The sequence below is a fragment of the Stigmatopora argus genome, chromosome 8 (assembly GCF_051989625.1).
Source record: "Stigmatopora argus isolate UIUO_Sarg chromosome 8, RoL_Sarg_1.0, whole genome shotgun sequence".
Classification (NCBI taxonomy): domain Eukaryota; kingdom Metazoa; phylum Chordata; class Actinopteri; order Syngnathiformes; family Syngnathidae; genus Stigmatopora; species Stigmatopora argus.
This window is the reverse complement of record NC_135394.1, coordinates 11,910,933-11,935,841: the sequence shown is the minus strand read 5'-3', so window position 1 is coordinate 11,935,841 and position 24,909 is coordinate 11,910,933. Positions and strand designations below refer to the sequence as shown.

General features: G+C 40.8%; 1 protein-coding gene across 1 annotated transcript; it reads left to right on the top strand.

Moving 5' to 3' along the window:
- Nucleotides 1-616: 616 nt before the first annotated feature.
- Nucleotides 617-24,305, top strand: dot1l (DOT1-like histone H3K79 methyltransferase). The gene is made up of 29 exons (XM_077607055.1): nt 617-974; nt 6,272-6,315; nt 6,415-6,489; nt 7,188-7,251; nt 7,347-7,575; nt 7,648-7,742; nt 7,883-7,945; nt 8,023-8,078; nt 8,171-8,250; nt 8,903-8,971; nt 9,042-9,148; nt 9,716-9,757; nt 9,848-9,943; nt 10,485-10,701; nt 10,781-10,894; nt 10,976-11,067; nt 11,150-11,251; nt 11,845-11,982; nt 12,322-12,447; nt 12,925-13,361; nt 13,425-13,524; nt 13,596-13,745; nt 13,821-13,863; nt 14,540-15,153; nt 15,222-15,427; nt 16,396-16,469; nt 16,736-17,395; nt 18,317-18,958; nt 20,337-24,305. The coding sequence occupies exons 1-28, from the start codon at nt 894-896 to the stop codon at nt 18,877-18,879; spliced, it is 4,737 nt and encodes a 1,578-aa protein (XP_077463181.1). The 5' UTR covers nt 617-893; the 3' UTR covers nt 18,880-18,958; nt 20,337-24,305.
- Nucleotides 24,306-24,909: the final 604 nt, after the last annotated feature.

Here is a 24,909-nt window from a genome sequence, read left to right as displayed (position 1 = left end):
ATTAGATAATTTTATTCATCCTGTATTCGGGAAATTTCATTGTCACAGTAGCAAGAGGGCAATTTTGTTATTTGTCAAGTTGTGACTAGTCTGAGAAACATGAAATAGAGAGGTGATATTTTAGGAACAAGGACAAAAGCATTTCAAGTTTAGTGTATATATACACAGTATATTTACATATTTATTATGCATATAATATTTACATATTTATTATAAATTATCTTCCCCAACATAGTTTACTGGGTGTATTTTTTTAGCAATACTGTCATGCTACAAAACAATTACGTCCTGGGTTAAAATTCTTGCAAAATGTGTCACTTGCTTTTATTATGAATGATGCTTGTGGTTAAGAATCCAATCCAGCTGTGCTTTGTGACGTGTCAACACACTCACGTGACCACGTCAATCTTGTCGCCAAGGGACGTTCTGCCACGAAAATTCGTAAATTTATTTGAAACATTTTTCATTGTGATTTAGAATCAGTGAGAATTAGAGAAATGTTTTAAAGCTCGTAAAGGTAAAAAAAAAAAAAGAATGAAAAAAAAACCCGCCAGTTCACCACCTTAAAGCTCCTCCTTTTCGGTGACGTCATGCTCTCCTCTCTGTGGCCTCCTGCCATAGTTTTTCAATGCCGGGCAAGATGGCGGCCACACAGACGCGGTGTTATTGGCAGTGGTCGTAGGGATAGTATTTTTATTGACAACCCGAACCGATCCAAGCGTCATCTTGAGATCGTTCCACGTCTGACGTCTTTTGGGGATTGCTTTCCTCACCCCCAGCCCTCAAAAGACATTTCCACGCACATCAACATGTTCACGTTGTAGCTCGCGGAGAGGAGTCTACTAGCTAGCCTCGCTCGCTAGCCGCAAGCCCAAGACGCCGTCAAGGGGAGAATGGGAGAAAAGCTGGAGCTCAGGCTCAAATCGCCTGTTGGAGCAGAAGCCGCTGGCTACCCTTGGCCATTACCGGTTTACGTGAGTGTGTTTCTTGACCGATTTCTCTAATTTCGATGGTGCATGTGTGTAGTGTGTTTGGCTTTGTTAGCTAGCCCCCGGTACGAGCCACTTCCGAGCTCGGGAACGCGCGTGCGGTGAGGACACCCCCGGTGTGACAACTAGCAGCCAGGCACACCATGTGTCACCTTACCTCACTTCGCAATGTTGCCACGTCGATTACTACTATGATTCTTGAACTGGGATCCGATGTGTGATTAGTATACAATTTTTAAAAAGATGTGTGTTTTCCTAATGCATGTGGATTTTGCACGCAAAAAAACCCCAAACATTCAATTCATATCTCGGTTCGCTGTCTATGTTCTGATTCAGGAACCATTAATAAAAAAATAGTAACCGATTCGAAACTGTTCTAATTGTTTCAATTAAATCCCAAGTACTTTGTTACTGCTAAATTATATATATTTATAAATAAACGGAGAATTAGATTGGATTGGATAACTTTATTCATCCCGTATTCGGGAAATTTTGTTGTCACGGTAGCAAAAGGGTATTTAAGCAGTGTTTTTGCAATATAACAATATATGTAGATATTATTGCAAGATATATCTTTCACAATGAAAAGATGACATTGTGTTTTATTGGAATTACCTTTAAAAATGTGTTTACCATCTTTTACTCTTAGCTCATTGCTTGCCTTTTGAAAGCAATCAACGCCTAATTCATTTTGGCTGGGAAGATTGGCAGCGATCCTTGGCTGCTAGTCAAAATGGACTGGATGTCGATCGTCATCAGTTAAATCTAAAATGGGGCTATGTTTCTGAAACGTATCTTCTAGCCCTACAAGTGCAATAATTTCATGTCAGATTGTGAGTAGGAGTCGATTTCAACTTGTCATTTTAAACGTTGCCATTGTGCCTCTAAAAAAAGTGCTGGTGTTCCATTAAAAATAAGTTTTTTTCTCTGTATTGTATTACACTGAAGTAAATGACTGCACTGAAGCAGTATATGCACGCATATACTGTACGTATGATTTTCCCATCTTAAACTGAACATCTGTTTGCACTTAACACTCGCCTTATAGCGCATAGCCTCAGTGGAAAGGCTGTTTTTGTCCTTAAGGCTGGATTTACACGTTGGGTTCAAGCGTCCAATTCCCATTTGATGCTTGTATATGACACACATACAAATATAGGTTTACTCTAAGTCTTATCCTGTTTAGGTATTTAGCAATGCAGAGATTATCCCGACCGACGTAGTAGTAGACACACAGCACTGTAGACTGGACGGCATATAAATCACGGGGAATGTACAAGGACAAAAATAATTTTGAATAACCTCAGCATTGTTATTGACAATTACAGTATTTTTAATGCTGCATATTTAGACCATATTTAATTTGTGGGAGATGCTTCATTCTTTGCTGTGTTGTTCGGGCGACAATTCATCTATTATTGCTTTAACGTGATATCTGATGTGTATTTACGCCAAAATTGCATTGGCATGCATGTGATAGTTTGGATTGTCAGTAGGGATGTCCCGATCACATATTTTGGAGAAATCTGTCCGATCCGATACCCAAGGAATGTATTAACTAGGCGAAAAAAGTACTATATCCAAATGTCTTGTCCACCCAATTTGAATTTGGCCCGATTTCCGATACAATTCTGATCCGATTTATGATTGGGGACATCTCTAATTGTTAACCATAGTTGTAGAAACTTATCCTGCATTAAATGTATGTCTTAGATGAGGTGATTGAGGCTCATTACCAAATTCTTTATTTCGGGACATGCAGCGCTGACATCAGGACTAGTCGACATTACAGTTTCAGCGGAAGCGGTTTTGTTTTGGTCCTCATGAGACGTCTGAACTGAACCATTTTTCTATTCTGTAGTGATTGCGGTCAGACAGTAAGAAGAGAGTAAAATAGAAACTGGAAATTCTCAGAATACACAAGGGGGTGGGGTTCTTTTCTCTACGTTTCCTGTCAGCCTACGCTGTTATAGTACAGCAATGTAGTCGTCACTCACTATCAGCCACTCCAGGCCGCCCATGGGTGTAAACGTGACCCTCCCTACTCCTTACTCCGTTGATATCTCCTGCCACAACCGCCTTGACTGCCTCGCCCTCTTCCTTTTGTCATGATCCACAAGCCTACATTCACCCGAACAAGCATGGCAGGAATTTGCGATACGGTTGTTCGTGTGTCCTGTCATTTGAAGCATTACAAACTAGTCGGTGCATTTATGAAACACACCCCCAACTGTTATCAAAGGGGCGAGACTTCCTTTCCCCTCCCCATGTCCATATGGTCAATAGTACAGGATGGAAGTAGCACTTCAATTCCAAAAGTCATTCCTATCCTGTGTTATAGCTGACTCGGTGCAATTGATTCCACTTTATAGCAGATAATTACATCACGCTCACCCTTTTTGCATGAGTGCAGTGTTGAAAGCATTTTTTACACGCACAAGAAGACTATTGTGTTGTATTACATGACGCACACTCGTCAAGCACTTCGAATGCCCGCACTCGTCACAATGACAAAATTCATATTTTTTTAGGCTGTAGTTATCTGGAAAATCTTATGTTAGCAGATTCCTATTTAGCCTGTTATCCATTTTATTATTGTTGCTCTAATGTGTGTTTCTTCTTGGCTTCTTGTCAAAGAAAAAATTGCTCTACCGCAAATGCAATTTATATTCCAGTGCGATTTATGTATTTTTTTTTTGTCTTGTATTTTTTGGCTCGGCAACTTATCGTCAGACCAAATACGGTAATTTTTTGAAGTCACTTGCATGAATCTGTGTAGAAATAAGTTGGTATTTTGACAGGAAGACCAGTGGGAATAGGATGAGAGAGGTGGATATTGTCCAAAGTTCACGTTTATTTCACAGATAACATGAGAGTAAAATAGCATTTTTTCCCCAAAAACTTTAATTCCCAACACAAGCACGTGTAAATATTGGCTCATTCGAGATAGCCTTCTTCAAGGTCAGACGCAGCCAATATAGAACTTTCAATCGCATCGTCAAAATTGTTTGCAGGTTTTAAATCATAAGGTCATTTTCCTAAATCTGACAATCTACAGTCAAACAAGGACAAAACAGCAGACACCCTTTGAAACATTTAAGGCAAGAGGTGTCCAAACCAATATGGTTTCTTCTTAAACCAGCAGCTCCTGACAACAATCAACTGATTAGACCAGATTGATAAAAATCTATCCTCTTTTTCGCTTGCAATGAATACATGCCCTTGAGGACCATTTTGGACACCCGTGATTTAGGTCAAACGCACAAAGACCGCACAAAAGGACATTTCAGGACAGGACAGACATTATCAGTTGCTGTGCAGTTGATGGCAGATAAGACATTACTTTATGGTGGCCAGAAGTCTAAATCAGACTGTAAATATGTATAGTAATAAAAGCTATTGACAGGCTCACACACACACACACACACACACACACACACACACACACACACACACCCTTTGATTTGTACATCTGTGTTCACAATGTACAGTGCATGAGAGAGTGTCTCCCTTTCCCCAGTTTATTTTTAGCCACAGCTTTCTGCCCGTGTTGCCGTGTTCATTTCTGTGCGATCATGTGACTTCACCCATGTGGCATACTGCAAATTCTATATGTATTTTCCCTCCCAACGAAGTATAGCGTTGGAGAATCGGGGGCTTATTTGTGAGATATAGAGGTCGTACATTTAATATCATAAGAGGAATAGCCTTTTTCTGCGTATATTTGAATTTGCGCGGGCAGCTTGTGAAGTGTTGGCGGGCTTGCAGAATCTGAGCGGCAAGCCACAGCCTGCGAGTTGTTTGCTCAAGCCGCAGAACAGCTGACAAAAACAGGTTTTTCTCTTCTTTGCCACCGCCTGACCATCTTTTACACTCCTTCGCCACGCCTTCCTTTGACTTTTTCTTCTTCTCTGCCCCCAACTCACTTAGTTTCCTCTCTGCGTTCCCTCCACCAGAGGAACTTCCTTGGATGCGTTGCGAGTCGGGAAAGTGGGTCAGTGGGTCATTTCAGGCTATAGGCTCGCGCTGCTTGCACTGTAGTGCAACTTGAGCGCCATTATCGCTCGGGCACACTGCAGTCACGATGACCATCAAGCCCCTCGGGGTATAGTTTTGTTTAAGGTGACGACTTTTGTCAAAGTCCACCTCCCACACACTTATGCAGAATGTTGTTTAAAATGAGTGGGTGAGCTGGTTAAAGTTTTGTCGTTGATGCACTTTGTGGAAAATCTATAAATTCAACTTTTGGAAAAATTTGCATTTTGAAAAATGGATTTTATCACATTCAAGCCGAATTTATAGAGACTGACGTTAAACAGCACTCAGATTGGTCACCACCACAGCCAAATTGTACAAATACAGTGTATAAAGGATTTGTTGTCTTTTATTCCATTAAGTAAAACTGTGTTTAATTGTGGGTGAAATATTATGGTCACGTATGAAACATTTACTCAACTCCACTATGGATGCAGTGGCATTATATCACCCCCAAGGCAGCCTATTATTAGATTAGATAAGATTAAATAACTTTATTCACTGTCACAGTAGCAAAAGGGTGAGAATACAGACACAGGAAACGACATTTTTCACACAAGTAAATAGGTAATAAATAAGTTCATAAATACATAAATGAATAATATACAATAATATAAAACAATAAAATAATGAAAAAAAATATGCATGCATTTTTAAGTAGAATTTCATGGGTTGAGCCTTCACGAGAATTAAAGGCTATTTTGAAAACCAGCCTTTCGTGGAAGCATGTTGAAGTCGATATTACACTTGCCCTAAATGTTTTAAATATCGCTTTTGTTTTGTGACAAAACTCCTTCGTAAAAAAACGGTTACTGACGTGCCTTGCATGTAAATTTGGGGCAATGAAGCCTTCATTCCTCTGTGGTTGACCCCCTCAATATAGTTCTAGTGAAACCTAAATATGATTTGACTTCTCCACTGTGGTTTTAGTTGTAACCGTGTTAAAAGTAGGCAGTGTGACAAATCCAACAGGGCTTTTGACAGCACTTTTATACGCATGTTATGACTGAGTAAAGCAAACATGCCCTTTGTAATCATGAAGTAACTTCCTGCATATTGGCTCATGCTGCTTATGTGTAATTACCCGAGGGCAGATACTCGTCTCAGTCAGTGTACGCATGTGTAATCCAATTCAAGTCAGCGTATTACTCAAGTGGTTACGCTTCATAGTGTAATTTTTTTTCCTGGTAGCTCGTGTTTCGATTAGCAGTGACGTTATAACAATTGTCACTTCTTACTCCTTCCAGGATAAACACCATGATGCTGCCCATGAAATCATCGAGACCATTCGGTAAGTGGCGCCTCTGCACTCTTACTCATCGTTTATGTTATTTTTTTTATGACTGTGTGACTGTCAAGTGCGTAATTGTTTGTGTCGTGTGGTTCACAGGTGGGTGTGCGAGGAGATTCCAGACCTCAAGCTGGCAATGGAAAATTATGTGCTTATCGACTACGACACCAAAAGGTGAGCAGAAAGATGCGTATGCGTGATGAAGTGAGGTTCACTGAACATCATTGCAAAGTTGCATGGTTCATTCCAGAATTGGAGGACATTTTGGCTTCAAAATTCTTGAAAAAAATAAGCATTGACTTATTTGTTTTTTCCAGAAAGTTAAACAAGGCTAACTCATTCATTTAAAAAAAAAATGTATTATCTATACATATATTAACTACTCATTCATTTAAAAAAAATTAAAACAAAATAAAAAAAATAGAAATAAATATATATATATAATCTATATATATTATATATATATATAATATAAAAAATAAAAACAAAATAAAAAAATAGAAATAAATATATATATATATATTTCTATTTTTTTATTTTGTTTTTATTTTTTTAAAATGTACTCTTGCCATTATTTTTGGAAAACTTTTCAAATCAAGCGTGTACTTCTACCATGAATAAAAAGATTACAGTAACAGACTTTTGCGCATGTTGTTGGGCACGCATTCCACAAATTGTCATTTCATAGGCAAGTGGGACAAGAGAAAATTACATTTACCACACATATATAGTACTTTAAATATCTCTTCAATTTCTAACGTTATCTTCCCTTTTGTATTTGTATATATTTTTTAAGGACATAAGATATCATCATGTGAACTCAAATAATTTGTCAATAACTTGCCCCATTTTTGTGCTTTTAATTGCAACAGTTTTGAGAGTATGCAGAGATTGTGTGACAAATACAACAGGGCCATTGACAGCATTCACCAACTGGTGAGTACTGAATGAAGTGAATATAAATGAATACAAAATGATCCAAGACCTAATGCCAATGTAACAATATACTGAATCTGACTGTCTTGCTTTAGTGGAAAGGGACCACCCAGCCCATGAAGCTGAACAAGCGGCCTTCCAACGGCCTGCTGCGTCACATCCTCCAGCAAGTGTACAACCACTCGGTGACCGACCCGGAGAAGCTGAACAACTACGAGCCCTTCTCGCCCGAGGTGTACGGCGAGACCTCCTTTGACCTGGTGGCGCAGATCATTGACGAGATGGAAGTGATGGAAGACGATACCTTCGTGGATCTCGGCAGCGGTAGGCTATCAGTGTAGCGTGATAGCCCAATTTATTTGTACTCTGTACTCAGTCAAATATTTTTCTGTGTAGGCGTGGGGCAGGTCGTGCTGCAAGTTGCAGCAGCGACTAACTGTAAACACTACTACGGCATAGAGAAAGCAGACATTCCAGCAACCTATGCAGAGGTAAAACACACGACTCAACACGACAACTTCATTAAAACAAGCGACAAAGACAATCGGAAACGGCCAGTAAAAATTTAAAAAATGGATCCATTTGTGATTATCTTTCTACTTTCTGGACCAATAATTCCTCTTTCTTGCAGTCCATGGATAAAGAGTTTAAAAAGTGGATGAAATGGTATGGGAAAAAACATGGCGAGTACACGGTAAGTAACGCGCCTATTTTTTAATGACATCTTTTTTGGGGCAGCAGTCAATTTTTTTTCCTCTCTTTGCTTTCCAGTTGGAGAGAGGAGATTTTCTCTCTGAAGAATGGAAAGACAGGATCGCTAACACAAGGTTGCCATTGACAACAGTTTGAAACCCAGTAGTCACTAAGTTTTTTGACATTTTTCAACTGAGGCTCCATTCTGTGTCTTTCTGCCTTGCAGTATTATTTTTGTGAATAATTTCGCATTTGGTCCAGAAGTAGATCACCAGCTGAAGGAACGTTTTGCTAACATGAAGGAAGGTTAGTATGGTTCTTTTTTTTTGTAGATTTCTTTCTCATGCGCCAAACAAAAATTTAAAATGACCATATGTAAAAAAAAAAAAAATACAAAAATAAAATATTACATTTAGATATTTATAGTATTGTTTGCGTTTAATTCACCAAAACACTGAGTGAAGTCACTTTATCAGTACATAACCAAATTACTATGCCTAACTTCTGATTCTAAAATTGCTATCCATCCAAAAGAGTATCATATCGTCATCTTGGATTGGATTGGATAACTTTATTCATCCCGTATTCGGGAAATTTTGTTGTCACAGTAGCAAGAGGGTGAGGATGCTGGAATAGGAAAGGCATTTTAGACATAAATAGATAGGTAATAAGTAAGTTAATAAATAAATACATGAATAAATAAGCGTGTCTCTGAAGTGTGTGTGTGTATGTATGTATGTATATATATATATATATATATATATATATATATATATATATATATATATATATATATATATATATATATATATATATATATATACTTCAGAGACACGCTTATTTATTCATATATTTATTCATGTATTTATTTATTAACTTATTACCTATACATACGTGTACATACACATACATCTTGCATTGTACATTTGAATTCATCTTATTTCATTGTATGTTTCAGGTGGAAAAATTGTATCCTCCAAACCATTTGCACCGTCGAACTTTCGAATAAATAGCAGAAACTTGAGTGGTAAGTGCCATGCATTTTTTTCTGCCAACTGCCCTGTATAGCCTTGACATTTGTCTTTGTCTCCCTGCAGATATAGGCACAATAATGCGTGTGGTGGAGCTCTCACCATTGAGGGGCTCCGTGTCCTGGACTGGAAAGCCAGTTTCCTATTATCTGCACACCATAGACCGCACCATAGTAAGTAAAACTGTGTTTCTTTAAAACATAAAACAGCTTTAATGTCCTTTATTGTGCTACTTGTCAGCTAATTTCATGATATGGATTTAAGAAAACATAAAAAAACTGATATGGAAAATGGTTGGTATACTGCATTGACCATTGTTGGTTTCAATTAGGTGGATTCAGTGTCATTCATTTTATAAAGCACGGTTAAAAATATCTGTTAATTCTCACAAAACATAACTTTGCACATTTTTGATCAAAAAAGACATATTTTCCCTCTAAATTCCTAGCCAATCAGAGACAATGACGCACTAGCATAGTAAGGTGCATCTTGTTGTTGCTTGCCCTGCTGTTGCGTCGCACGCCATGTATTGGATTTCCGTTCGATGGCGATGACTTTTGCATTTTGCCACTGCTCATCACTTCCTGTGTGTCTCGCCCACAGTGGTAACATGGGCACCAATAAGTGCGCAATTAATTAATTGGCCTTGATTCCAAAATAAAAAAACACTGGTTTTCTTCAAATCTTTGTGTCATTGAGCCCTCGGTTTTGTTTTTAAAATGACCCTCTCTGTGTTCCAGCTTGAAAACTACTTTGCTAGTCTCAAAAATCCTAAACTCAGGGTAAGTCCGGAACTCATCCTATGCGTGATTAAATGTGCAGCTGCTATGACTGGACTTTCACTATCATGCTTTTATAATATCTCAATTCAGGAAGAGCAAGAGGCAGCTCGGCGACGTCAGCAGAAAGATACTAAGGACAGCAAAAGCAATAGCACCACACCCACCAAAACTAAGGAACAAATCAAGGTAAAGTATAGATCTAGTCCAAATGTCCCATTTGTTAAGGATTTGGGATGTATTTTATCTAACGCACGTATCAAAGTGGCGACCCGGGGGCCAAATCTGTCCCGCCGCATCATTTTGTGTGGCCTGGGAAAGTAAAACATGTGCCGACTTTCTGTTTTAGGATCAAATTAAAATGAAGAGTATAGATGTATATAAAATTTCCAGATTTTTCCCCTTTTAAATCAATAATTGTAATTTTTTAATCATTTTTTTCTGGGTTTTTAGTCAAAAAATAATTCTGTAAAATCTAAAAATATAAATATAAATAAAGCTAAAATAAATATTGTTTTAGATCTATAAAAAACTGAATATTCAGGGATTTTAATCCAGTTCTTTTAATCCATGTATAAGAAAACATCTAAATATTATATCTAAAATGGCCCGGTCCAAATGAAATCGAGTTGACATTAATGCGGCCCGCAAACCAATCCGAGTCTGACAACCTTGATCTAACGTGAAAAGGGTTAATCTTTGATCCATATCCCTAATTTGCGGATGACAGCAGGACTCCTGTGGGGAGGAGGATCGTCCCCCATTAGTGACCGTGGTCAAGCCCTCTGCCAAGCCCCGTCAAGCAAAACTCTTGGCCAAGGGTCGCAAACTGAACAACAAAAAGAGGGGTCGACCCAAGAAAGCGCCGCCAGCTGTCGACAAAAAGAAGAACCAGAGTGCTTTGGATTTGCTGCATGCCAAGACTCTTTCTGCAGCGCCACCTCAGGGTCAGTGGAATAAACAAAACACGTCTCATCTTAATACTGAAATGAAATGTATTATATATGACATTTGTGCAACCAACAGATTCATACCTGCAACCGCGGAGTCCCTTTTACCAACTACCTCCTAAAGTTCAGCACTATCCAGCCAATCAACTGCTGCTGAGCCCCACCCCTCCCGGTCTGCAGCAACTGCTAGGTCAGCTGATGAGAAGTGGAAATCCAGACTAGGATTTTTTGTAACCTCTTTCATTCACCCTTGACTCTCGTCTTTCGACAGATAACATCAAAGTTCAATACCTCCAGTTTATGGCCTACATGAAGACTCCTCAGTATCATTCAAATATACAGCAGCTTTTAGAGCAGGAGAAGGTAATGAATGCCAGCACATTATTTTCACATTTACTAGATCCATCATGAGAGTGTCCTCCTCTTTCTTGGCTTTTGTCTTCAGCAAAAACACAGAGATTTGACCATGCAGGCGGAGCAGCTTCATGCCACTTGTCAGTCTCACAAAGACAAAATCAAAGGTCTCTTCCAGACAAAACTGGATGAGGTGAGTGCTGCTAACTTTGTTTCTTTAGTGTGCTTTCATTTTGATCCCTCAAAGTCAAATGTAATCTGATATGTGACCTACAATTATGTATACTACTTATACATTTTTAATGGGAACAAGTAAAATTGAAAACATTTGTTCCCCGTGCCAAAAATATCATCATCAACCAAACATTTGAGCTCTAAGGGAAAAGACAACACCTTCATTATCCTCACCCCATCAGAAAGAATCTTGTTTAATACGTTGAAAACAAATCAACAAAATTATTTTTTTCTGACGTAATAGTAGAAAAAAAATCTAAAATTCGAACTGTGAGGACTGGCAATCCATGCTTAGTTAGGTCTCAGCTTCTTTGAAGACGCTAGACGTAGCGATTATTTCCCTGCCAGCCTCTCAGTTGAAATGAATGGACCATTTAGTGCCGTTAATGGCAACAAATGCAGTGTTATTTGAGTATTGTGTCGTATCTTTTCACCAAGTACACGAGACAAACCCACATGCTCCATGCACCACAGCGTTGTCATCAAGGACGCACTTGTCTGCCGCATTGAAAAGTGATATTGTGCTTTTGTGTGTGTGTGTGTGTGGGTTAGCTGGGAGTGAAAGCTCTCACTGTGGAGGACCTGCTGCAGGCCAAGAAGGAGATATCGGCCCACAATCATCAGCTGAAAGAGCAGACCAAACAGCTTGAAAGAGACATGGCTTTACTAAGAGATCAAAGTGTGCTGCTGGTGAGTTGCCAGTTTTGTTTCGGTTGAAATTTACCATTTGGATTTACGCTGCATGTCCCAATGTCATTCATAGTTATTTCCTCCGCTACAGTGGAAAGTCATGTGAAAAACTATAGAGAGAAAACACCATCTGTAAATCTAAATGTTATGAAAATTGTGCTGGAGCATACAATTTTTTTTTTCAATCTTGGACTACTAGAGGCAATTTAAAATGCAATTTAGTAGCCTCTGTTAGTGTGTATTTTTTTAAGTGGGTTCCATCAATCCAGAGAGAGCCATCCAAAAAATTGGAAATACCCTTTTTTTATGATGACAATTTAAATGGTGTTTGCGTTTCAGTTAAAGTCTCGATGTGAAGAGCTGAAGTTAGATTGGGGCAATTTGTGTCTGGAGAGTCTCCTCAAAGAGAAGATGGCACTGCGCAAACAGATCTCTGAGAAGGAGAGGCACTGCTTGGAATTGCAGGTAAGGTGTTAAGTATGCATATTTACCGAAATTGCCACTTTTAACTGATTGATTGACTGCCATTGATGGCAATAGGCATCAAATTTGTTTTAGTGGTGATAGGTTCACCAATAGGTATTCCCAAATTCACCTTTCAACAACAGCAGCATCTGAACTCCTGAATTCTTAATTCTTGCAAAAGAGAATCGATCCACACGCGTCTCCGGTCAAGATCATTCTGACACAGAAGTCTAAACTTTTTTATTGTCTCATAACAATTTAACGAATTGCAACGAAGAACGCTTTGCTTATTAGGAATATTAATCATTATTGTATATATGTGCTTGCAACGAAGAACGCTTTGCTTTAATTTTAGAGTTATTGACATTAATAAAAGGCATTTTAACCCCAACCCCAACAAGTGGTGTTGAGGTGAAGATTATTGTGGTGCATTTGGGGCCTGTTGAGTAATATAATGGCTCCCTCTGCTGTTTCTAGATAAGCATTGTGGAGCTGGAGAAAAGTCAACGACAGCAAGAACTTCTTCAGCTCAAGTCCTACAGCCCCCGTGAGGGGTCCCCTTACAGAAAGAACCCAGAATTCCGTTCCTCGGCCGACGTGGACACCCCTAGGTTCAGCCTGGCCTCTGTCCCATCTCTCAACGGCATAAGTCCGGACCGCTCCATCAACGGCACCAGCTCGCCCTCTTTCGATCGCGGGATCGCCAAGACGGAGCTTCTCTCTCGCTATATGCCAATTTCTCCCGAGCACGATATGACGGCATCCATGCCGGATGCTCGGCAGAGGCAGTACGTCTCCCACGCTCTTCCCGACTACACACGTTTCTCCCCGGCCAAAATTGCCTTGCGCAGACATCTTAACCAGGAACCCACGTCCGCTAGCCACTTGAGAGGCCCCGCGCTTCCCACACATAGGTGTGTAGCTGCTAAAATCTCCAAAAGTATAGTTTCAATAGTATCAATTTATTTACATTTCAGAGGGGAAATGGGTGGCCTTAACTCAGCTGGCGGAACCAAGCAGAGCAGCCCATCTCCTAATGCTTTAGATGGCCAGAATACGCAGAAGAACAATGAGAGGGTAACCGATTATTCCCTGTTTGCATGTGAGGGTTGTTCTTCTGCTTTTTAAACGGACCGTTTTCTTTCCAGGCTGGAAAGGAAAAAAGTCCGTCTGTTCAGGCAGACAGCAGTATCACAAGCCTTCCAATAAGTATTCCACTGAGCACTGTTCACCCAAGCAAACTTCCAGTCAGCATTCCACTGGCCAGCGTGGTGCTACCCAGTCGGGCCGAGAGGCTGGTCAGTATTTTCAGCACTGCGAAAAGTTTTGCACTTCATTTGGTGTCATAATATGCTCTTTTGGTCTCATTTCAGAGAAGTACTCCCAGCCCGGTGTCTCAGGCCAGTCAAATCAATGGTAGGACAAATCTGTTGCCTTCTAATACATAATCCCTGTACAGTGGTACCTTGAGATACGAGCTTAATTCGTTATGGGACTGAGCTCGTATGTCGATATTCTCGTAATTCGTTCCAACCCTCTGAAAAAAACACCAAAAACAACATTCCAAAAATGATGCACACAAATGTCCGTCCTCACAATAGAATAGCGCACGACCACTTGCCAACGAGAAGTAATATATACTCCTCGTATTAGCGATCGCTCCGCCATTCGCGCTGAGTGACGGAAAAAAAACACTGAAAAAAATGCAACGCTCCGCCCAGTGCTCGTAGATATCTGTTATACACGAAAGAGATGCGGCAAAAAAGACTAAGACTGTAGCTAAAATCATAAACAGCCTCTCATGTCTTAGCCACTTGGCTTTCTTGTATCTCGAAATTTGTCTCGTATCTAGAGATAATTATTTGCTCGAAATTTTACTTGTATCTCGAAATGCTCGTCTGTCGAGGTACCATTGTATGTCATCAATGGTAGTCAAATGATTTAAATATTTAAATGGGTTTGCCCCCATAATACAACCCTTTAGCTCAAATACATGATGTTTAACGAGTTACTCGCGAAAATAATGAACTGACCTCTTGCTCTGTATAGAACAAGAAGACTTGTGCTTAATATCTTTTCTTTTTCATCGTAGGATATTCATCTAGCTCAGGGCTCATGAATGGAGGTCCCCACTCAGAGGAACTAAATGGTGCTTCTTCATCGCCTTTCCACACGAACACACCTCTGGCGGGACCCGTGAGCAGAGGCGGTCCCATCCACAGCCCCCCGCTCGGCACCGGAGGGGTTCTTCATTATGCAGACGGACCCCCGAGGATTCTTCCAGATGATAGCCAAGAACGTCAGGAGGCCGAGTCGGACGCGGAGCCCCAGGACAATGAACTGCGGAGGAGAATGTTCTTCTCCTCTTCGTCCTCCTCGTCTTCTTCCTCTTCGTCAGGCAGCGGAGGCGGTCTGACCGGAGGATCGCGCCTCCACCACCACCACCACGCCGGTGGCTCAACCAAGCAAGGATACCACAGTAACCACGGAAACCACAACCACCAGCCACCCGGCGCGCAGCACGCTCACCTATCGTCGTCGCTCCCCGCGCACGGCATCGCTACTCAAGAAGGCCGCAAGCGGGGGAGGCGGAAGCGAGGCTCGACGGGGGTCATGGCGGCCAGCGGCTCCCCAAAGAGGAGGTCCTTCCCCGGAATCAATGTTAACAACCACACCTCCGGATCCCCCCTCAATATCAATTCCATGGTGAGAATCCCACCGACCAAACATTTGACCCTGGAATGAAGAGGTGAGCTAATATCTGTCATTAACAGGTGAGCAACATCAACCAGCCCCTGGAGATCGCCGCCATCTCCTCGCCCGAGCAATCGAGCCGCAGCCCCGGGGCGCCGACCCCGGAGCAGCCTCCGGTACTGAAGAGGGAGCGCCCCATGGAGGTCAACGGAACTGGTCGTTATTCCTCTGCCCCCAGCACTGATGATGAAGACTCAGGATACCCGGCTGACAGCACGAGCTCACGGTAATTTAGTTCCAACTGGTCGAGTCAGTGAATTATCTACTTTTAGTCCTACACTATTCCAACTTGTCTACAAATGCACATTTTATTTCACCGCCAGAAAGATAACTTAGTCGCCGAGGACTCTCAGTAGTGGAGCGTCTTTTGTTTCACTTGATTCAGGCACGCGTCCGGGCGAGGGAAAAGACTGCTCGTTTGTGTATTTCATGATACAAGGTCTTCTGAACCTTTCTTAGTCTACATCAAGGGTGTCAGACTCGGGTTGGTCCGCGGGCCGCTTTAATGTCAACTCGATTTCACGTGGGCCGGACCATTTTAGATATAATATTTAGATTTTTTTTTAAATAAATGGATTAAAAGAACTGGATTAAAAGCCCTGAATATTCAGTTTTTTATAGATCTAAAACAATGTTTATTTTAGCTTTTTTTAAATATTACAAAATAATTTTTGAACTAAAAACGGATTAAAAAATTACAAATATTGATTTAAAAGGGGGGAAATCAGGAAATTTAATATACATCTATACTCTTCATTTTAATTTGAACCCTAAAACAGAAAGTCGGCACTCATGATTTACTTTCCCGGGCCACACAAAATGATGCGCCGGGCCAGATTTGGCCCCCGGGCTGCCACTTTGACACATGTGGTCTACATAGTCCGACCAAACTGCTCCTCAAGGGCTGCTGTGGGTGCAGGTTTTTGTTCCAAACGATTCTGCACAGGCAGTCTAACAAATCAGATTTCTGCCAAAACAAGAAGCACCAGATTGCACTTGTTGGACACCAGATTGGTGAAAACATGTCCTCTTGATAGTTTGGAATGAAAACCCGCACCCACGTTCCTTTGTGTAATAGTTTGCCCACCCGCGGTCTAATCCCTCAATTAGAGCAAGTTTTTCTTTTCATATAACCGCTAAGTTGAGACCATCACCACTTAAATGTTATTTTTTTTCCGCTTCCTTTCTTTGTAGAGTTGAACGAAAGATTGCTACAATATCCTTCGACAGCAGAGATGGATCTGGTAGAGTTTGCGATAGTGAAAGAGGTATATTTTTAAATTTATTTCAAAATTTAAACCATTTGTGGTGCGATTAAATATCATGCCCATGACTTTTTCATTTTACAAAATTGCCTAAAAAATCTGCTGCCGTCACAAACATTCTTCGTAGTCGGTGGACCACAGAAAGTTTTTTTTTTCTTTTTCCCCATGGCACCAAAGGCACAATATTTTGAAAAGTAAAATTAAATTGAATTGTCTTTTACGACCATTTTTCCAATATCCCCATCCCACTGAATTATTTTATGTTCTAGGCAGAAAGTCCAGCAGCAGCAGTGGTAACAGCACAGGCAGCGAGGCCTCCTCGTCATCATCATTGTCCTCCACGAGCAAATGGAAGTCCACCTTTTCCCCCATCTCTGACCCAAAGCAACCCAACTCGGAACTGAGACAAGGGGGCTCTTCATTCGGAATGGGGAACTCCGACGTTGATTACAAACACCATCAGCAGCCTAGGAAAGGGAGCGAGGCAGAGCTATCCAGTTACCCCAATCCTAACCCTTTCCTTAGCCAGGAATCTGGCAACCGTGGTGGTGGTCATGGAGGAGGCCAGGCGGGCAGCGGTTCTGACCCCCGCCAACTTTTACAGAAACAGAAAGCCCCTCGGGACTGGGAGCTAAAGCCAAGCAGCAGCCATTCCAGTCAGAATCTCTTCATAGCCGCCGCAGCCGCCAGTGGCGGAGCGGGCATACTGAGCGGCAAAGTCGGCGTCAGCCCCGTCACAGTACCGACGGGATCCTCGGTGGGTCAGTACCTGGGCTCTCAGTTCCCACTGGGAGGGACCTCGGTCTTACAGACGTTGTTCGGAGCCCAGACAGGAAGCTCCGGCTCGAGCAACGGCGCTCGGATGGTCAACGGCCACTCTGGCCTGGGCGGCTTCTCTAGCGCTGGGCTTGCAGGGGGGGCGGCAGGAGGTAAGTCAATTAATTAATGTTGATGGTTTCTTGTGTCGCTTTCGGCATTGTCGAGCAATCAGAGTGAGGTGTAGCTTTTTAGACCAGGCTCGCCAATAATGAGGTAAGTTGCCGCTGCCCGTTTGGCTCTCTGTGCTGCCTCGTTTTGATTGGCTGCTTGCCTGCGGTCGCAAACACCCTCGGAAAATGTTGCATGTAGAAGAAATGGGATTACGGATCAGAGCCATTTTCATTTTCTCTGGGTGTTTGTTTTGTCAGAGTCATTTCACTTGCATGAAAATCTGCAAATTGGTGTGCTTTCAAAGGAGACATACAAAAAAAATCTCCATGGTTCAGGTTTTCTTATCAAATGTATCTGACGTGCTTCGTTCAAATAGACAGGACCCTTTACAGCGAGTAAAATATGAATAATTGCCCCCATTTACATAGTAATAGTGCGCTCTCTCGTTTACAGTTTGGAGGCACCTTGTGAAATCCGTGTCTGTTTTTACATTGCTATTCCATGAATCCTTTTAAGTCACTGGGCCTCATCTCTTAAAGTCATAGATCCCAAAAGCCATTCATTACGTTAAATTGACCCTATGTGAACAAATATAAACACTTCACACTTTCAAATTTAATAATACAATACTTTATTCATGTCATTTTTCCTAACATGTCCCCTTGAAAGCTAATCGTTTTTTTTTCTTTGTATTTTTTTTGTTCTAAAATAGCACAGTGATTTGACTCTGTTTTGCTTTTTTTGTGCACTTATGTCAAAACTTGCTTGGCGCTATCTGGCTCAGCTCCGGCTTCTCTCTGTGCCCCATCCCCAAACCCCCTTCCCACCCCCTTCTCCTCTCGCCCACTTGTCTCTGCTTCCCTGCTGTCTTGACCCACCCTCTTCCCCACTCCCCTCCGTTTCTGCTATTTGATCCGCAGGTACCTTTCACCACGCGGCACCCTCCGTGTCCTCCCATCAGTTTGGGGCCTCGCCGCCGGCTTCCGGAGGCCTGGGCTCTCTGCTCGGTCTCTCCCAAGCCGCCTCCACGCGCCTGGCTTCCGCGCCTTCGCCCGTGCCCCCCTCCCTGTCGCAGGCCCAGCACGGCCGCACTCAGTCGGTGCTGCACAGCCCCTCCCCTCCCAGCCTCTCTCTCCCTCCCCCGGCCCCTTTGCACGCCGCCGCCCCCACCGCCTCCTCGGCTTCGGCCGACACCCCTCCGCCGCCCCTCTCGTCCCGCCTCTCCCAGTCCTCGCTCCATCCCCAAAGGGTCCATTCCTCCCACGCTCTCATTGTCTCCTCCCCCGCCGGTCTCCCTCCCTGCTCTTCCTCCCCTTTGTGCGTCTCCTCCACCTCTCGTCCGTACGCAGTGCACTACTCCCCCCGCTTGGCCCCGCCTCCTGCCTGCGGCTCAGGTGGTGGCGGGAGCATGCGAAGAACTCAGGGCATGCATGGCGCCTACACCGCCGCCACCGCTCCGCTGCCTGGCTCCCGACCTAAATAGGCTTTCGGGTTGGGGGAGGGTGGCGTGAGGATAAGAGAGAGAGAGGCTCGTAGGGAGTTCAGTGTTCTCATTGAACAAGGTAAGAGTCTTCAGTTTTGGAATGAAAGTCAATTTTGGGATTTGAAAGAATCCTTTGGTCTTTGTACCCTCCGGCCATTTGTTTCTTCTCATTTCAGAAAAGTAGAATGGAAAACAAGCCTCTTCGGTGGAAGGGTGGAGTCATTTTCTAAATCATAAAGAGCCCATTTGTTGTTATATTTCAAAATAACGTAAATTAACTTGGCCCTATTTTTACATACTGAAGGATGGATGGATAGAACAGTGTTTCCCAACCTTTTTTGAGCCGTGGCACACTTTGCATTGAAAAAAATCTCAAGGGACACCAGCATTTGAAAATCTTTTCATTTAAAACTTTGTCGGCTATATTAACAATAGTCATTCTCATGAAAGGAATCACATAAACCTCCAAAATGATTTCCAAATCTAATTTTTCACACTGACCTAAAGTCAACAAAAGTTGACTGCAGACCCCGAACAAGTTCCGGTTCGAGTGATGCAAAAATAAATGTAATGTTTTCTCCAAATATTGCTTAAATCTCCTAATATTAAAATTAAAAAATGTTGTTCTCACAGACTTAACGTCAGCAAAAGTTGATGCCCAAGAAACAAAACAACTTCCAGTTCATGTTAGAGAAAAATAAACAACAAAATGACCCTTTCACAATTTGAATATTTATAGTATAATCTATAATTTAACGTTCATCATATTTTGATTTTAACTTTGTAATCGTTCAATCTTAATCTCGTTATATACATTATTTTCTCTCTGAATATTACATTGCATGACTATTTGCAATTTCCCGCGGCACATTGGTTGGGAAACACCGGGATAGAAAAACAAAAATGGGCTTGTTTTCTATTCCACTATATGAAATTATAAGAAAAAAACTACAAGTGACTAAAAGGTAGTGATCAATGCCCCTTTTCCATTGCACAGTCCAGTTTTCTATAACTATTTTAGGATAAGTTGGAGTTAATTCTGCTATTGCACCTTGGAAAATCTCCAATCACAGGGTACAAATAGACCACCTGTTTCCCAAACATGGCGCCAAGATACATATTTTCTATCCCAAAACTGTCATGGCACACCTGAACAAAAACCTTGACTTATGATTACACTATTTTTACCCTTTTATTTAAGTTTAAAGAGTTAAAAAATACCATTGAGGTGCACCCCAGCAGAAATCCTTTAATTGAAGACAGAATTTGATTTTTCTGATGTGTCATAATGAAGTAAAATGTAAATGAATGCCACTAGTTCCCGGAAGTGGCCAGACTAGCTAGTACTAGTATTCAGTAAGCTTCAGTAGTTGTGTAGAAAGTTGCAGTGGTAAAGAGGCATTTTACTGGTGTGTCAGATGTTGTCAAGTCCTGATTTTTTTCTTCTTGTCTTTTAGGTAATTGCTGAAAACTACCTCAACATCAAAAAACTATGCAAATGTCCAGGTGTGGATCCAAGGCACTCTGCTCCTCACAACACTGGTGCTTTAATACATCTATACTACCGGACCGCCTCCAAGACCGGCTTCTGTACTGATATATACACACAAATACAAGCACACACGCATACACACACACACTGTAGTGATGGCCATGAGCAGAATTCAAAGGAATCGGTTATGTTTGGATGTCATTTACATTTACTTATTTGATATATGAATTTGCCACTCCGTGAATTAATGCAACAAGCACACGACTTCCTTCTCTCAGAGAATTCCTGTTCAACCTGTTCGTTGATTTCTGCTCAAATGGTATCACAATAGTGTTTTTTAATTTTGATTTTTTTCCTTTTTCTTACATCTGAACTATGAAGCAAGATGAGGAAATTCATGTTTTGATTAAGTTAACACTGGATATCGACATACAGTTGTTTGTAGCAGAATGGTTTGGTACTAGTAGGACCCACTCATTTTTCGATTTAAAACTTATAAACAAAAAAAAAAGCTTTTTTTTACTGATTTTCAGAGCTTCAAGTTTTCTAGCTAACTGGATCCAAGCAATTCCATTTTTCCCTTTACTCCTCAATAATCTCAGACTTGACATCTATCAATAGAGGTTCCTGACGCGTTTACTTCCAAATCTGTCGATTTCCGCTTCGTTTTGAACCGTTAAGATGAACGTGACTTAATATTCTGCTATGAACTGGTGCTCTTTTCATTCTCTCTGTCACTGCTGTTAAGTGAAGCTAAATCCAGGTCGGTAATAGCAATCATAATAATAATGAACGCAGGAAATTTCAAACAAAACAGATGCTGCATGTGTCCGTTTTTTATTATTATTGTTATTAACGTTTTTCCAAGTGGCGCTACTTTGAGACCTTATCAAAGCAGGACGATTTTTTTAACCTCTTAAGCTAAGCTTTGTATATTTATTTGAGCTTTTGAGCGCCTCAAGTGAATGCCAGGGTTTGACGACTCTAAAATACATATAAAAAAAAAACACATACACACACACTGGGAAAATTGTTGACCTTTTGCCACAGCAAACTACTGGACTACTTCTCACCTTTTTTGTGTTGTTTGTGTTTGTACTGTGAATATGATTCATTCTCCTGACTGTACAGTTGTGAGATTTATATATTTATGTCCCGCCCCCTTGCCTTTTCTTTTATTTTTTTTAATTCTAAAATGTGTTGTACAATGCAATATAGTATTTGACGCGCTGTCAGAAAACAATGGTGCTAAATTTGGACCGTGCCTGACTTTATTTATTCTCCTAGTGGACAAACATAAAAAAGCGACACAACCAGCTGGAAACAGGGATTTTTTTTGATTTTTTTTTTTTTGTAAATTCCCCTGTTTTTGGCCTATGATTTCTTCTAGTTAATATTGTATTGGGGTGTACAACACTTTTGGAAAACAGACTTGCAGTGAAAGGCAACACTGTTTTGTACAAAGCACCAATGCAAAGCTATATTTAATATGTAATTGTATATGTCTAAATATATATGAGGAAAAAAAAATCTATTGGTGCTCCATTGTGACTCCCGCATTCAGTCTTTAGCCACCACATGACCTTATCAAACAAAGCTACGACATGCCAATGTGCGTGGTGGAGTCTTTTTTGTTGTTGTTGTTGATGTTGTTATCTTACAACTCTGCAGGAAAAACAAACAAATGGTGCTTTTTGTTTTAAACAAACCTAGTGTCACAGGCAGGCACCCTTTCTGTGGATTTTGTAGGTCTATATTTGCAAGAGCCGCACTGATGTAAAAACACTTCTTTGGGAGTGTTTGGGACTCTTGTTTGAATAGAATTAATGACTGGAGCGGTGGGGAACATTTGATGGCCCATAGTAACATTTTACATACAAAGATATATTCAGTGAAACTGATGAAAAAAACATTTAAAAAAATATATCTATTTATATATTCTAAAGCCCCCCCCTAACAAATGAAAAACGTATGAGGCTTTCGGTTGAAATTTCAAGATGACATTATTCATTAATACTTGTTTGAAAGTATTCATTTTGCAAGCATATCACGTTATTTGATGCCATTTTAAAGGACTGTTTTCTTTATTTTTGTTTTAGGCCACATCACACTGGGTAATCGCACTAGCCCAAAAAATACACAAACAGGAACAAAACAAAAGTCGTGCCTGAATATAAACCAGCCAAACTGTTAGCGGTATTTTAAAAGATCTTTTTTTCAATGGTTGTGATTATGTAAACTACCTATATTCAGATCTTTTAATTGCCTCTTCTAATAGTCACTGGCTGTTTATCATTGGGCACACCGTTTCCTAAATTTCAAAATTGGGCACGCAGTTTCTTATATTTCAAAATTGGGCACAAAAATGAACCAAAATAACCTTTCGTTCCAAAATGGTGCAAAATTGCTGTTCTCTGTTTCATTAAATTGTTCATTAATGGAGCTGTAAGCAGGAAAATTCACAACAGGTTCTTCCATGGAGCATTATTTTCCATTTATGCTTTTGAATGCAACTATTTTATTCTTGCGGTATTAATGTTGCCATCCGGTCACAGCCTTGTAATTAATATTCGTTATGTTTTAATGCCAATTGTGACTGACTCTGGAAGTTCACCAGTTGTAGTAAAACTGAAAATTTTGACATTACGACAAAAGGTTAGAGCACATTTTTGGGGTTCAACTTGATATTTCACCCAAAAGCCCAGCCAGTCCAGATTCTTTGCGTGTATCAAATACCTAATCCGATGTTCCCCACCCTGCTGTGGTCTTGTTTGTAGCCAGCACTGCAAAGTCTTTTTTATGCTCTTTAAAAAAATCATTGACGTTTTTTCGTCATATCTCTGGTTCAACTTTGTCTTACGGATTCCTTCCTGTCCTGTTCGTAGAACTGCTAGTCAGACAAAACAGCTCGGTGCTCTCCTTCACGTAAAACCAGGAAGTTTTTTAGCGAATCGTTCAAAAAACGCCACTCTCCTGCCGTTGTTTCTTTCGTTCGTCGGCAAAACTTCAGCGTGGGGCAGCTTTTTGGGGGGGATGTGCAAGTGAGAACTGGATTTTTATTTCAGCTTCAGGGGTGGAGATGGGTTATTTTTTTGGGGTATCGAATTCAATATTGTGGCTTTGACGGTATCGTAGTACACGCAGGACTGAATTTCTATTCAAATTGATCGATCGTGGAAAGACATTGAGTTGTACCTTTTGGGGTTGAAAATGGCAGGATGAAGTTTCCATTTTGTAGAAAGCCAACTTGCCATCGAAGGCTGTAAATCAGGGTTGTCGGAACTGTTACAGAAAGAGCTGCAGTGCTGCAGGTTTTCATTCCAACTGATCCAGTAAAAAGATTTTCACCAATCTTGTCTTACAAAGATCCTCACTTGAGTTAAGTCAGGTACTGCTTTGGTCACTTGGTTAAACTGTGTGTTCTGTATCAGTTGGAAAAATCAACCTGCATTCATTTGGCCTTTCAGGAGCAGTTTGGACACCCCTGCTGTAAATTCTCCAGCCTACCGAAGGTCTTAACTCAGGGGCTTTTTTTTTACTCCACATGCACAGTGGCAAAAATGACATCCCTCTCTATTTATAGACAATCTTCCTTGAGGGAAACCAAAAAAGGGCCATTTGGGCTTAGTTCTTACTCGCACATCCATCCTGCCAAGTCAATGTCGGCTTCCCGAATGGCACGGCGACAACTTTTGCAGCATGTCGGGCTCCTACGCCATCGCGTGTTGACCGTTTAAAGGAGGCGCGGCAGCTTTGAGGTGGCGCCCTAAACGGCAAAACTCGGCTGCTCGTGGAGTCGTGCGTTATTACAGTGTGGTGTTGGTGCTCTCTAGCCTAGGATGTAATCATGACAAATGGAATATTTGTGTTCGCCCCCCCCTCTCCTCCTTTGCAATTTATGAATAGTAATAAAATGTTTCATATGATATTTGAATTTTGCTGTCACTCTTTTTTGTTGTTGCTAGTGCTAGAATTCTGTTGGTTTTACTTGTCGCCCGAGCCTGATTATTTAAAGTGTGAAGGTAAGAACATTCTCTTGTTTTATGTACACTGTGGAATTTTAGAAACAAATAGAAGGTTGGGGGGATTTTAATTCATTGGCTTCCATTGACGACGTTGGGCCTGCAGTTTTATTAAACAGAGTGGCTGATAACGAATCCATAGCATTGAAAATTAATTGTCCCTGTATTGTTAAGAGACATTTTTTGCCATAAAAAATATTGAAATCCTCGGCTCTTAAGTTTGTTTACATTATTTGTATTCATATTTTTAAAATTAAAACAGAAAAAAATGGATTCAATTATGTATGTTTTTGCTTGATTTTTAAAAATACTTTAAAAGAAAAAAAATGAATGTCCCATTTTATTATGTTTTACATTTATTTAAATTTTAAAAGGTGCAAGTTTTGTCCTATTGCATTAAAATTTTAAATGTGAAAACTTCTCTATTTTTATTTTATTTTTTAAAACAGGAATAAAGAGGTAAGTAATTTGTCTAGTCTTTGAAACCTGAGATCCTTGTGATGAATCAGAATGAGA